General features: G+C 42.6%; 1 protein-coding gene across 4 annotated transcripts in view; it reads left to right on the top strand.

The window, feature by feature from the left end:
* Nucleotides 1-7,857, top strand: part of LOC6596997 (synaptotagmin-5) — a 29,497-nt gene extending 21,640 nt beyond the window's left edge. For 3 of the 4 annotated variants that reach the window (XM_026989906.1, XM_026989905.1, XM_002022208.2), the window contains exons 2-8: nucleotides 5,293-5,726; nucleotides 5,810-6,058; nucleotides 6,131-6,623; nucleotides 6,688-6,968; nucleotides 7,034-7,183; nucleotides 7,273-7,413; nucleotides 7,571-7,857. In XM_026989906.1, coding sequence (XP_026845707.1) covers nucleotides 5,358-5,726; nucleotides 5,810-6,058; nucleotides 6,131-6,623; nucleotides 6,688-6,968; nucleotides 7,034-7,183; nucleotides 7,273-7,413; nucleotides 7,571-7,717 — 1,830 coding nt within the window. In that variant the 5' untranslated portion in view covers nucleotides 5,293-5,357 and the 3' untranslated portion in view covers nucleotides 7,718-7,857. The remainder of the gene's footprint in view (nucleotides 1-5,292; nucleotides 5,727-5,809; nucleotides 6,059-6,130; nucleotides 6,624-6,687; nucleotides 6,969-7,033; nucleotides 7,184-7,272; nucleotides 7,414-7,570) is intronic. The other variant, XM_026989907.1, reaches the window with a different exon arrangement.
* The last annotated feature ends 7,139 nt before the right edge of the window (nucleotides 7,858-14,996 follow it).

Genomic DNA, 14,996 nt, shown 5'->3' with positions numbered 1-14,996 from the left:
GCTCTGTCCCAGCTTTTGTGTGTGTGTAGGTAAGCGTATAATGAGCTGCCGTTCTTTTACATTTTAATTTCCGGCCACGTTCAGATAACTGTCCGAGAACGTTCCGTTCCGTTCCGTCCCGCCCGATGGTCCGATGGACAGCAGCAGAGATTTGCGGATTTGGTTTTTGTCTTCTCCTGGTTCCATATGCACGGGTCCGTGTATGTGTCTTTGCTCCTCCGTTGTCTGCCGCAATTATTTAAATGAGATTACAAGGGACTTATGCAGCGGAAATCTCATTGTGCGAGTATGTGCGCTGTTCATTTGAGCCGTGTTCCTGTTCTGTGCCCTGTTCCGTTTTAGCCCGGCTCACATTACGGCTTAGCAGACGTGTGTCAAAAGTTAGCCGGCCAATTGTTTGGCTTTGTCAAAACAACAATAAAGTTGACTCCTAATTGTTTTTTTTTTTGCAGTAGGTTGGATTATCCTTAGGTGGGTGCAGAGGTTGGGTTCGGTTCGGGTCTTTAATGAGTTGTCCAGTCGTTTCTCCCCACTCACCGACAGCTGTCCAAGGCCTAAGGAATATGGTATATTCCTTATCAGAGGAGTATCAGTATCAGCATCAGTATCAGAGGAGCTCTTACAGTTCTAATGACTTTGGTTAAGCCAAAGTACAAATTTCTGCAATAAATCCCCATCTTTGAAGTTGAAATTGAACTGTAGGCCTGTGGCTCCTCTTTTATAGAATGCAAAACGTTTCTGTTTCTGGCAAAGCCTTGACCAGCTCTACTTTGCTATTTCCCTGCCTTTCTACAGCCACATTGTTCTCTCTCTGAAGATGTCGAAGCCCCGAGTACCTGGCCATAGCACGCAGAAAGGCTTTCAGCCATTTGACGACTGCAAAGCCACACCTTGAGTGCCCTGACCAACCGGCCATCCATTGAAACCACCAATACCACAGGATATTTATGCATACATATGTACGTGTGTCCGAGTGTGTATGTACAATAAAAAGCAAACATTGAACGGCCACCTTCGTGGACCGAATCGGCCGATACCCTGGCCAGATCCTTGCATCGGCTCGTGATGGGATGTATCGAATTGACTGCGGACTCTCATCGAGAATTTATGGGGTCGCACCTGAAGGGTATACAAACACAAGCACAAACACAAACAACAGACCACAGGAAGAACAGCCACAACAGCGATGACAATTTCCATTTCCATTTCCATTCTCAGCTGAAAGTGCCGTGGGGGGAGGGGTGTTGGTGTGGCCTTCAGCTGGAGTGCAGCCGGTGGGAGTGGAGCTGGAGCTGGCGCTGGCGCTGACTAAGCTCAAGCTCAAGGCCACAGCAGACAGGAATGACAGTCTATGTGGTTCCTGCCGCTGCCGCTGCTGCTGCTGCTGCTGCTGCTGCGTCGTGTCTGTGGCAGGGAGAGCAATCTAGAAAAATTACTGCAATATGAAATAACAGTAACTATTGTGCTAATAGGATTAAAATGTATGCAGCACAATGACAGCCATAACGGGGGTGAGAGGAAAACTGTCTGCCACCGACAGCCGCAATGGCCGGGAGCGGGGACAGAGAGGGACAGCTCCTATGGCTCCCATAGGTGTCTGTCAACAGATGCTGACCATTTCCACTGGACAAACTCACGTCTGTACACATGCCCGTACACATATTCTTTTGCGGTTTCGACGCACGCAAATGGGACAACCCACAGATACCGGGGCAAAGTAAGTGCAATTTGCGTGCCGTGGCGCATACAAAATGTTGCAACTTTGTGGCTAATCGGATTCGGGCTTCTCTTCTTCGAGCGGAAATTAACTATGGGACCCGGATGCCGTGGGATACGTGGAGGCTACCCTTTGTCCGACCCACACAGCTTGTCCTTGCAAGGATCCCCTATCCCCTCCGCCTCATTGTGCTTCGATTTAGAGGGTCGGGCTCTATCAGGTCCTCTCATGATGAAACCAAGGGATTACTACTGAATCGAGTCCAGTTCGGTTCGACTCGTAGTATTGTTTTTGAATATACTCGTATGTAGGTTAACGATCAACCGAAGGTTGTCTTGGCCCTCCCGGCGGATTTCATAAAAGTTTCCACGAGCTGAAGCTGGTGCTGGGGCCACAAGTTTGAAATGACTTTGGAGAACTAATTAGAAAATGCCGGATGCACAACACTTTAATCGAAAAAGTTGCGTCAGAGCCGGAGCAGCCACCATTTCTGGTGACTGCTGCACACATAAATCCATGAGTATCTGTCGTTCTCAGTTAGGGAAGGCGTTTGAAGTACGAGAGTACATCAGGGAAGTGTCAGCCTGAAGTCAGCCTGAGAGCTTTATCGTGTTACTGCATACAAACACATCACGGCCAATGGTTTAGCACTCAATCTGGGGGAAAGCTCATAAGGCAAGGAAGTAGAAAAGGAAAAAGCAAAGAACAAAAAAGATGGACGTTGAACGTTGAACGTTAAGAGTTGCAAACCGAAGCTCAGATGCGCTCTACTCTGACAAATTACTGTTCGAACCATGAAAATCCCATTTGGCAATCCCTAACAATATCAAACAAAGTGGAAAATTTCAATTTGATATTTGGGCACTCGAGATGAGGCCTAGGGGTTGGCTTGGCCTTGGCGGCTGGTGATGATAGGTTGCAGTTGATGCCACATGCAACACCTTTCCATATGCCACATGCTTTCCACAGGGTGCGGCTAGCTCACTCTCGTCTCTCTTTTGTCCTTTGTTTGGGGTACTTTTGCAGGGATTTTTTCAATCATTTTGGGGTGAAAAATGTGAAAATTGTGAAAATTGTGGGCTTGGCTGTTTATCGCTTTGAATGCAGTTTACATAGGTGTCAATTAGCAACGGTGCGGTTGGCTGAATCTTAATGGAATTATCGTTGATGTTTTCGCAGTTCTCGTGCTCTCCACTCCTGTGGGATGTTACGGGACGGGACGGGACGGGAGGGTCCTCTCTTGATGCACACTTGGCTGATAGCCGAAGGGATCGAGAAGGGATTAGTGTTCGCACTTCAGAATCCTGAGTATGATACCCGGCCACGAAAATATTACTCAACATTACCCCATAGTAATTGTTTTGCCAGTTTAATTTAATTTTTAATTTAAGTTACCGATTATAATCCTTTGTTATTACTAAGTTTGAGTGCCACATGTGATTGATATTGCACGTTGGAATCGAAATTGTAATTTGAGAGGATACACTTTCATACCCGTTACTCGAAGAGTTTGGGTGGATGTGGATATGTGTAACACCCAGAAGAAAGCGTTTTCGACCCCACAAAGTACTATATATATTCTTGATTAGCATTAAAAGTCGATCCACCCAGATCTCAGAGACTATAAGAGCTGGAGAGACCAAATTTCGTATCATATAACACTGTTTTAAGTATATCACTTCCTTCCTGACATGAATTATCATATCTAATAGGTTATCGAATCTGGATCAGATCGGATCAGTATTATAGCCGGATCAGTATTATACATGCGTATTATACATGACATGCGTTCCTCTCTTTTTCTCTATCTTTTTCCCACCTCTCATAACAAATGAGAGCAAATGAGATCGCGGAGATATTTCCCCATCCCGCATTGAGCAAAATTTCGCGAAATTTTTTACTTACGTATCAAATATATTGTACAAGCTAAATAAATCATGAGGTCACATATATACTGACTGAGTATAGGGTGTAAAAGGCGCCTCTCACAGCGTTCGTATTCCTTTTTATTAAGTTCATTTAATAAGACTCCATTTCTCCATTTTAAGGGACAGAACTTTCCGTATTCCTCCTTCCTATTAAAGCTTTGAAGTTAACAATTTGTTCCCATTCTACTCTTCTCTTTTTGTTCCGTATACGAGTAGGTTTAATCCTAAACTTGATGTTCAGTTTTCTTAATCAATCGATTTTAGAGCCACTTTACGGGTTACGGCGCGTTCTGTGCCATCCGTTAAACCGATGACAGCCAAAAAACATAGAGAGTGATGTATTACCCGAGTTACGGCTATGAAACGCTACGAAATCAATAAAAATCCTTTTACCAGATCTGCGACATGCCACAGACACGTTGGGAGCGGAGCTATCATCCTCCGTGTGTGCGTGTGAGTGCGGCACAGGCGACCTGGACAATATTTATCATTGACCGAGCAGAGCACAGTTTTATTATCCAAACTAATTTGAGGGTTGGTCCTGGATTTCGGTTCGTTTCATTTACCGCTCTCTATGTCACCACTCCCTTCCGGAGAGGGAGAGGGAGAGGGAGAGGGAGAAGGAGAACGAGAGTGAGCACGAGAGCGAGAGCGAGAGGGAGCCGTCTCTGGAAGTATTCTTTCTTTTCTGGGTTGTTGCCATGTTTTGATGTCATTCGCTACACGTGCTTAATTTCATTTAATTTATTTAATACTTGAAAAATACGTTTTTGTTCACTTTTGTATTGTGCGAGTACAACCCCTCCTCTCCGGCTCCTTGTCCACTGATACGTTGCACACACTCGGTCCTTCGATTAAACGGCGGCACTTGGGCGTGTACAACTGCCAATGAATTCGAATTTCGCCTTTCGCCACGCTGCGTAACGGGCAACGGAATGGAAACGGTAGAGGAGTGGAGCGAACAGGAGACGAGAGGAGAGGAGAGGAATGCAAAAGCAGCAGCGAAAGCGAAATCTCGAGCGTAAGACAAATCGCTCGCTTGGGAATTGTTAAGGCAAGGAATGCCTGCTTTGCTTTCCTTTCCTTTCCGAGTGTGAATGATTTTTCAGAACTGTAAGGATTGTTACAACGGGTCGGACATGTTTTGCATGGGAGCATTTTGCAGAGATTTAAGAGGTTTAATGGGATTTTTGTGATTGATTTCATCTTGCTGGATAATTAGGCAAATAATAAAAAGTAGGTGCACGACTGATTAGCTCAGGCTCCCCCTTCACCATCCTCGAGTGCTCTCTGGTTCGTTGGTTGTCATGGCTAGTGATCATCGCATTTGTGAACCACATCTGATGGTCCTTACATGAGCATACTCGGAATTAACGCCCTTTCCAGGCTGACAACCGACCGAAACCGCACTCTCTCTCATCCGCTTACACATCCTTGCCTTGTGTCCTGTGTCCTGTGTCCTGTGGCCTGGTCTCGTGTAATAATGTGTGAGTGTATTTCCCTAATCGGATTTACGCTGGAAGTGAATCCTGCCATTTGTGTGGGAGGGGGGAGCCTACGTAGACAGGGGAGCATTGGAGCAGCCAACTTGCCAGCTTGGCCGAACAGTTCCATGTAGCCCAGCAACAGTACCTTCTCATTTCTCAGGACAAGCACAGAGCCAAGGACCACTGTTGAATAGAGATAGCCATTGTCCTTGTTAATTCGAAGCGATGAGCGGCCTGGGTCCGGCAGCCTGTTGGCTGGCGCACAAACGTATCGAGTCCTGGTCCCGGATGGCCAAGGAGCGCGTGGGTGCGGTTCGGCGCGTCACCATCGATCGAAACTCCGGGGACGAGAGCAGTGCCAGTGGGAGCAGTACTGCGGGCAGTAGCACCATACAGACCCTGCCCACTGGCGAGACAGCCCCTGCCGCTGCAGCAGCAGCCGCAGCCCCCAGCTCGGGCCCCTCGACAACACCGCCGCCACAACCGATGACACCGCCGCCGTCGGCCTCGTCCGTGACATCCACCACCAGTGGAATAGGAAGCGTTTCGGCCGGTAGTGGCAGCGATAGCTGTGATTTGACCACGGACTCGGAGGTTCTTATTATATTAGGCGGAGTCTCTTCGAGAAGTGCATTAACCCAGACCCAATGTCTGTATGTTTGATTGTGTTCCCGCAGGAAGTCAACATAGCCAAGGAATCGCAACCCATCCAGCCGCCCACTCAGATGCATGGCCTGGCCATGGGTGTCAACCATCACATGGGACCGGGAACGGTGGCCGGATCGGACATCTTGCGCGGCCCCGTCGAAGTCTTTCACAGCCCCTTGCACTTGCACCACCAGAGCCGCTCGTTTCCGCCGCGTCTGCAGCGCACACCGTCCATATCCAGCCAGAGCAGCGTGGACAGTGCCCCGTCCCGGCATTCGGTGAGTGCCCTTCTTTGTGTCCCTCCCGGTGGCCCACCATTTCGTGCTCATCATCGAATGTTCGAAACGCAGGGTCATCGCGGCTCCTCCCCCCAAATACGGACCTTCGGACCGGACGGACGTAGCTCGCTGCCGAGCGAGCCGGCTTTCCCACACCACCTGGCCCGATCGCCCAGTCCGATGCGCACCATCTCGCTGGACGCCAGGTGCGGAAGTCCCGCTCACGCCGCCGATCCGGGGGACTTGCGCACGCCCAGTCCCTCGCAGAGCAGCCTCGCCTCTCTGGCCGGAGCCACTGCTGTTGTGGGCGGCTCTAGTCGTGTTGTGGGCGTGGCCGGGGGTCGCTGCCTGTCGCCGCTGCTGATACCGCCAAGATCGCAGCCCGGCATGGATCCCGCCATGGGTCCAGCGTCTCCCTTGGGGGCGCTCCAGCCGGACCTATATCGATTGCCGGACGGACCCGTCTACCTAACAGCGCCGGAGTCGAGTCACGCCGTCGGTCGGCTTCACCTGCGTGTGAAATACGACTACCATCTGTTTGATCTGACAGTGCATCTGATTGAAGGTTTGTACGGAGCGTTAATAAGTAAATATGTAAACCTTAACGCTCCGCTCCGCCCCCCCACCAGCTCACAATCTTAGCCCCATCGAGGAGGGTGGCTTCCGCGACCCCTACGTCCGTCTGATGCTCCAGCCAGAAGTGGACAGCCGGAAGCGACAGACGCACATCCATCGCGGCGAATCGAATCCGTACTTTGACCAGCACTTCAAGTTTCCGGTTTCGCGAGATCAGCTGCAGGGCAAGGAACTGATCCTCCAGGTGCTCGACTACGATCGCTATTCCCATAACGACATCATTGGGGAGGTTCGCCTCTCCGTTGACGGCTTGGACCTGTCCAAGTCGGTTGAGGTGAGTAGTAGAGTAGAGTGTAGAGGGAAGTAGAATGCCTACTTATCATACGATTGTACCCCTAGATCTGGGGAGATTTGCTGCGGACTAAGAAGCCCAAAGAGGATCGACCGGAGTTGCTGTGCTCGTTGAACTACTTACCCCAGGCGGAACGTCTGACGATTGTTATAATGAAGGCCCGAAATCTGGACACTGTACAGGAGCCGTATGTCAAGGTGGGTTGGGTTCGCTCCCTCACCCTATGGGGAAGAGGACTGTAAGTGCTTGAGCCCTTTTTAATCTGTTGGATCTGGATACTTCACAGATTTATCTGATTCAAAATGGCAAGCGCATCAAGAAGAAGAAGACCAGCATTACCAAGTCGGACGATCCCACCAATCCCATCTGGAACGAGGCGTTCACGTTTAATCTGCAATCAAATTATCTGCACAGTGCGGCCATTGAGGTAACCTTTGACCTTTCGGCGGCAGTCAACTGAAGGAAGAGGCCGTCTCCTTTTTTTAACGGCTTTAACCGCTAATTCGAGCCAATTTTATGTCGTCATTTTATGTCGGCCCTGTTTTAATTGAAAATTCCTCTCCACCTCTCATCTCCCTCCGCAGATCTATGTGGTTGGAGCCGGTAGCGAGGCAGCGGAAATTGGCTGTTGCGGCCTTGGCCCCCAGGAGAGCGGCACCGGCTGCCAGCACTGGCACGACATGATTAACAATGCCCGCAAGCCCACGGCCATGTGGCACTATATCCGCTAGGCGTCCAGGCATCCGCTGGAATCAAACATTATCCTATCCGTACAATATCACAGTATGCTGGGGGACACCCATTAAATAATTATGATTTTCAAATATGTAATTGCAGCAGCATCGTGTCTGTATCTAAATCTGTAACTGTATACTGTGTATCTGTGTGTCTGTAACTGTAATCGTATCCGTATCCGTACCCGTATCCGTACCTGTATCCGTATCCGTATCCGTATCCGTACCCGTGAATGAATATTCCATTGAACCTTAAACGAGAACCAGAATATATAAGCGGAGTCCTAGCTGCACAGTTTGAGCCACTAAATGTTTGAAATCTCAACTGGAAAAATCAAAGTCAAATCTACATATTTGTATATTTGTCGGCTATGCTCGTTCATAGGCTTCAACCAAGCGGGAACTTACCCTCCATTAAGCTCAAATCAAAAGTTCCTACACCGGAAAGAAAACTGACAGATTTCCAGTAAAGAAAGGGCAATTTGTTAAACGTTTCTGTTGTGCATTTTGTGCAACGGTTATAAGTGAAATCCTGACAAAAAGCACAGAAACAATAAATGAAAGAAATGGTAATCGCACATACATAATACTTACACATGTCAACCAGACTCGTTGACATCTCAATCGACGTCAACAGTTTGAGGACTTGAGGAGCGGAGGGAGCCTTCTTTCTCTTCTTCTGAGAGGCATTCAAGTGTGCATTTCTTAAATAATTATGAATACTATACACATTCATATACCGCACCGCATAAGGAGCGGGCCATACTTTCCGTATCGTGTAGGTCGTGTAGGTCGTATAGGTGAGTGGTCGTCAATCATGTAGGAAGGAAACCTCCCTCAAATTGGCTCAGACGACAAAAACCATCCAAAGGAGTAGAGTGGAGAGTGGAGAGTGGAGTCTCTTTTGTGCCGGCGACAGTTGACAAATTGCCATCCTGCTGTTGTCCTTTTGCAATGCGATCCTAGGTGTACTTGAATGGGTGTGTGCTGTGCCATGTGTGTTTCTCGTCAACGACAGCGACAGCGACAGCTTCTCCGCAGCTCCGCAAGAGAGAGGGCATAAAACTTATGCTAATTGTTAACTTAAATATTCCTTCCAACTCAGTACGAGTATATCTAGGGGGTGCCCCGAAAAGGGGTAATCCACAGGCATTTCTCAACCACTCCGACTTGCTTTATATGCATCTACTTACAACGAGACATTCAACCACTCCACTCGGCGTGCCATCTTATTTCTTATTTCTTATTTCTAAGAGCGATAGGAGGAAGAAGGGACTGCTGATGTTTTTTTTTTAATAATGATATGCGTGTGTTTTTGGTGTTGTTGGGAAATATGTATGTCCTTAAGATACTAATGCATGTGTAAAACATGCTATATACATACTACATAAATATACAAATAATCCGACTACTAATTATAACATAATGTATCTAATTTAACAATTTTCAACAAAGACTTGAAAAAGGACACAGCACGTGTTAACTATACAAGAAAAGACATACTCTAAGAAGCCAGTATATAAATTTATACACACACGAAATCCTGCATTAAAATCCTTTTCAAAAATGAATAAACCTAAATCAAAATCAAAATCAAAAGAAATGCTGAAGTACCTCCGACTTAAACGAAACTCTCCGAACAACATGAACTTACACATGAAATCAAAAACAGACAACAAATTGAAATATACGAAACTGCATACACCTCCAATATTTCCTATATACGAGTATGTACACACGTGTATTTAGTACACAGGCTTCAATATGTTGGGTGTGTATGGGCTTATTGTAACCGAAGAAACTACTGGGTTACTGGGGAGTAACACCAAGCAACGTATAAATATAAATACACATGAAAACTACACAACAACCTAAGTACGAGTATATTCTATATATATAAATTATGAAAATGTACATGTTATATTATATAAATGTGAATTTAAATTATTCGGTAAATAAATAACTACAGAGAATTTCCATGGCTTTTATTTAATGGTAAATGGAAAATAAGCTTTACTTTAATATTTTTTACCCGGTACTCGAAGAGACTATATGGAGTGAAATACTATTTTTGTGTAGATGAGTGTAACAGCCAGAAGAAAGCTTTTTCTCTCTCTCACAAACACTCTTCCCCAGGCAACCGTGATAAGAAGGCCCGCAATAGGAGGTGAGGGGGAACGGACATCCAAGTATGTCTGTATGTACCTACAAAAATACCTATGGAATATGGAATATTCCGTCAATAAGTCGCGAAATCTACTCTATCTCTCTCTCTCTCTGTTTGATGCGCTCAGAGCTAAATATTTACATATAAACTGACTCAGTAGAGTCACGGCTATTGATCGCTATTGGAGCAAATTGAGTGGCCGCATAGTAATTAACCTGAAATGACCAGATACTTCAATGTGGAACCAGCAAGGCCCGAGGCAAGACTGGTGTCTGTTGATGTACCAGTTACTTTTATGTCCAATCAATTTCTCTGCAAACTCTATAGGGGTGTCAGAGATTGCCTTTTTGAAGGTACAGCTCTCTCTCTTTATCTCCAAATAAGGAAAGAACCAATGAACCAATGAACCGCACATCAAAACGCACATTAAAAAAGTGTAAGTACAATTCAGACACCAGAAAAACGGAACTCCGTTAATTTGAAAATGTCTCCAAAATGTTGCTAAGGACTGCTTGTTACCCTGCTTGCTATCTACATGTAATGTATAATGTATAATTCGTATGTAGAATGTAGAAACTACTTATCACAACATGTGAGGGAGCACTTGTTATTAATATGAAATAATTATTAATTAATTAATTATTAAGATCACAGACTATCACCGCCGCAATGCAACCCAGAATTGGGCCACAAAAAACTAATGGGAACCAAATTTATGTTAAAGATAGTTTAATGACTTCATGGACACCTATTGTTGATGTTAGCAATAGTAGCAGAGCCATCTATATGTCATAAATTGAACTATCGGCACTATCGTATAGTGATGTGGCATTTCATGCAACAAAAACACCGTAACAGAATTCTTAGCGAGAGATCCCAGAGGAATTCGGCCCTCTTCGGGTCGATCCTTCTTCTTCAGAAGAAGCTATAAGTTTAAGACTTTTTAACATCTTTAGCATCTTTCTACTTACGAATATATACATATTTACATAAATATATCCGTTTATTTCATTCGTTTATTCTATAAGGGTGTTCAAAATAACAGTTTGGTGAATAGCTTCTGAAAATATGTAATTTGACTATAAAAATTCGAGAGAATAGAATAGGAAAGAATTTAAAATAAAGGAGCGGGAACGTTGTGAGCCGGCCCTACCCGCGGCTCCACAAATATACCCGATACTCAATCTGTATAAAAACTCCCCGACTCTTGAATACGAAACACCAAAAATGTACATAAAAACACTAATATTCACAGCACAATCGAAAGAAAACAGGGAATTTGAATTCGTATCAAATCTTCATTCAATTTAGCATAAATTTTAGTAAAACTAATAGCAATATTCATTAAAATAGACTAGGAAAAGAGTTAATTGAAATAACTTACATTTCTGTTCTTGAAAAGGGCGACACATGAATACGACTTTGCAAGCCGACAATTAATCCTCAAAAATTAATCGGTAATCCTTTGAAAATGGAAAATAAGTGAACAAAATTGGTAAAACTAGGTGTTTCTTAAGAGATATCATAAAAAAAACCAGTTAAATCAAAGGAAAACATGAAAAGCCGAACCAAAACTGATACAACCGAGACCGCTGTGAGATCTACTTTGCAAGCCACATATTAAACGCACGACTCAAAATATAAAGTTCTACGGTAAACTAGTGCTTAAATAATAAAACGTGTTTTCCGAAGACTTTAAGGAACTGTAATTAATAGCGAGGGGAAACGTTGTGAGTTGCTGCGGCGACCGCAACTTTACATTTATACCCGATACTTAGTCAATATGGCTCTCCTCCACCAGTCGGCGCTAACATTGCACGACACGACAAAGAGTGCGTGCGAGAGATACAGAAAATCAGTCTGAGCGTGTCGTCGGGCGATGCGTAGCGACTGATTTCTCACTTTTGGCTATAATAATAATTCGATCCGATCCAGATTCGGCAATCTGATATATATGGTAATTTTCTATGATTGTGCGTTTTTAATTTTCTCGTATCTTCAATATTGTTGCCACAGATTTTCGTCATTTGCGGGGCGGAAGGAGGTGGGGCGAAATTTTGAAAAATACGTGTAATAGTGACATATTACAGAAGTTTGGATACAAAATGTCGTTGCTCTAGCTCTTATAGTCATTGAGCACTAGGCGCTCATAGAGACGGACTGACGGACGGACGGACAGACAGACAGGCCTCAATCGACTCGGCTATTGATGCTGATCAAGAATATATATCCTTCAAGGGCCGGAAACGCTTCCTTCTGGACGTTACCCACATCCATTTTCACCAAAAATCGAATATACCTCTATACTCATTTTGAGTATTGGGTATAATAATAATTATACAATAAAAATCGAAAATAATAATTTTGATCTTTATTGTGTAATTATTATTTTTGACTTTTATTGAATAATGATTATTATAATTATTATTCTTGATTTTTATTGAATAATTATTATTTGTGATTTTTATTTAATAATTATTATGATAATTATTATTTTTGATTTTTATTGTATAATTATTATTCTTGATTTTTATTGAATAATTATTATTATAATTATTATTCTAGATTTTTATTGAATATTTATTATTTTTGGATTAAAATATTTATAATATATTTATTACTTTTGATTTGTATTGTTTCTGCTTGAAATAAAACTCAAAAATTAAAAAAAAAAGAGGGGAACGAAATTTTGAAATATACGCTTAATAGTGAGATCTAACAGGAGTGTGGATACCAAATTTGGTTACTCTAGCCTTAATAGTCTCTGAGATTTGTGGATGCCCCAGATTTTCGTCCTTGTGGATGCCAAAGATTTTCGGCATTTGTGGGGGCGGAAGTGGGCGGTGCGAAGTTTTGAAATATTCTTGTAACAATGACATATCACAGATGTCCGGATATAAAATGTCGTTGCTCTAGCTCTTATAGTCCTTGACAGACAGACAGGGCTCAATCGACTCGGCTATTGATGCTGATCGAGAATATATAGACTTTATGTGGTCGGAAACGATTCCTTCTGGACGTTTCACATATCCATTTTCACCACAAATCTAATGTACCCCTATACTCATTTTGAGTGTCGGGTATAAAAACAAGGGGGAAGTCTACATTTATATCCAATACTCAGTCAGTATGGCTCTTCTCCAGAGGGCGCACACATTGTATTACCAAGAGCTCTCACACACTCTTGGGAGCGGGGGGGGCGTTACACACATTCATTTTCCCTAAGAATCTAATATACTCCTATACTCATTTTGAGTATCGGGTATAAATAACCCTTATGTCCCTTCAAAATTCAATTTTCTAAAAGTCTAAGAGTATATGAAGTTTTCGTCCGCAAGCTGATGTTTTTTATATAATTTATTAATTACAGTCTATTAGTCGTCTTGAGTCGTGCGATTTTAATGCGGCTCGCAAAATAGATCGAAAAGCGTTCTCGGTTATAGGAGTTTTGGTTCGGTGTTTATGTTTACCCTTAGTTTAACTCGTTTTTTATGAAATCAATCAAGCAACACCTAGTTTTACCTTTTTTCGCATATTTTCATTACTGATAGACCTTCTTCATTCAATGCTTTTATTCTCGATTCCTCGTCCTTTAAAAATAACTTTCCAAATGATTTTTGACAATTCGATGTCCGCTTGCGACCACAGCGAATAAAAAATATTTGTATTGTAAGTTTCGTATCCAGTGTCAAATATGGCAGCCAAAAAGCCGAAAAACGACGCACAGTGAGGACTTTGGTATTTTAGCTTTCAGCTAAATTATAATTAATAATTATTAACTGATGGACGAATGACAACATCTTCATGAAATAAACAGCATTTGAAAGGAACATTATCCAAAATTACGTATGCATGAGTGCTTAGAATTTTTACAATACATTCTCAAAGTTGAACTTTGTTGAAAGAAAAATGTTTATTTTTAATTTTAATAATTTTTTTTTTTACTCAATAAAAATTTCAGAATGGTAAATTTTATTATAGATGATAACTTTATATTTAATTTTTAACTTAAATGGATATTACAGAAATTACAAAATTAATTTAATTAAATTAATTAAAATTATTGTGTTCTAAATTCTACAGCACTATTTGGCTGTATTTTTTACAAGGTTCTGATACATATCGCTCCAGACGGCCCTGGTTCGCAAAGCTGCACAGGTAGGAACTGTATTCATAAGATCAAAAATATTTAAAGAACATTTAAAACATACAAAAAATATCTTGCGGTGGGGTATTTTTTCGATCAAATCAAAATTGAAAAACACCAAATTGTTGATAGTTTGACAATTATAATTTTTCCAACAAGCCTATTGATTTCATTGAAAAATATTAACAATAACTACATCTAAAAATAGAGACGAAAACCTAAATACATAAAATAATTTACTTTTTGTTCGACCTGAAAGATGCAGCATGTGAATAAAAGATAAGTGAATTTCTGCTAACTAAAAAAAATGGTTAACTTTTGAAGCTCATATCTCTTAAAGTACAAACCAGATTTTTTCCAGGTTTCCATATTGGACAGCCTTGGAAAATTTTCAATCGGATCAATATATTCAAATTATTCCAGGCACTCACTAAGAAAATTAATTTTGCCGCCACGCGACGACTTTTGCATATTTATATTATTTGAAATAAACCTGTAAAAATATGCATATAAATGTGCAATTTTATTATTGTAATATTTATTATTTTGTGACCTTATATATATAATCGCAAAATACGTGAAAATACGTGTGCACTCAAGACAAAACAGAAAATCGAAAACGTTTTCATGGCGCGAGAGTACCAGAGTCGAAGACCTGGGAGCGTACGCAAGAAATTCTTTTAGCGCATTCTTCTTGCGCAAACTTGCACATATCTATTTACTATGTGGTAGTGTTGTAGCAACATGGCACAGTGGCGCTTCGCAACATTTTCGGAAATTTCGAAAAGTTACGCAACATTTTACATTTTACTATGTACGCTACGTGATTATTTTACAAAATTTTTTACCTGGCCTGTATTTCATTTTTTGTGTCGTTTTGCCTGTTGTCCAAACCTCCTTTTTCCAAAGCAATTTCCCAGAGGGGAAATTTTATAAACTTCCTTCCATGGTATGATAGGCCA

This window comes from Drosophila persimilis, unplaced genomic scaffold (genome assembly GCF_003286085.1).
Source record: "Drosophila persimilis strain 14011-0111.01,24,50 unplaced genomic scaffold, DperRS2 tig00000431-arrow-pilon, whole genome shotgun sequence".
In the NCBI taxonomy this organism is placed as follows: Eukaryota; Metazoa; Arthropoda; class Insecta; order Diptera; family Drosophilidae; genus Drosophila; species Drosophila persimilis.
This window is presented reverse-complemented; position numbering and strand designations above follow the sequence as displayed.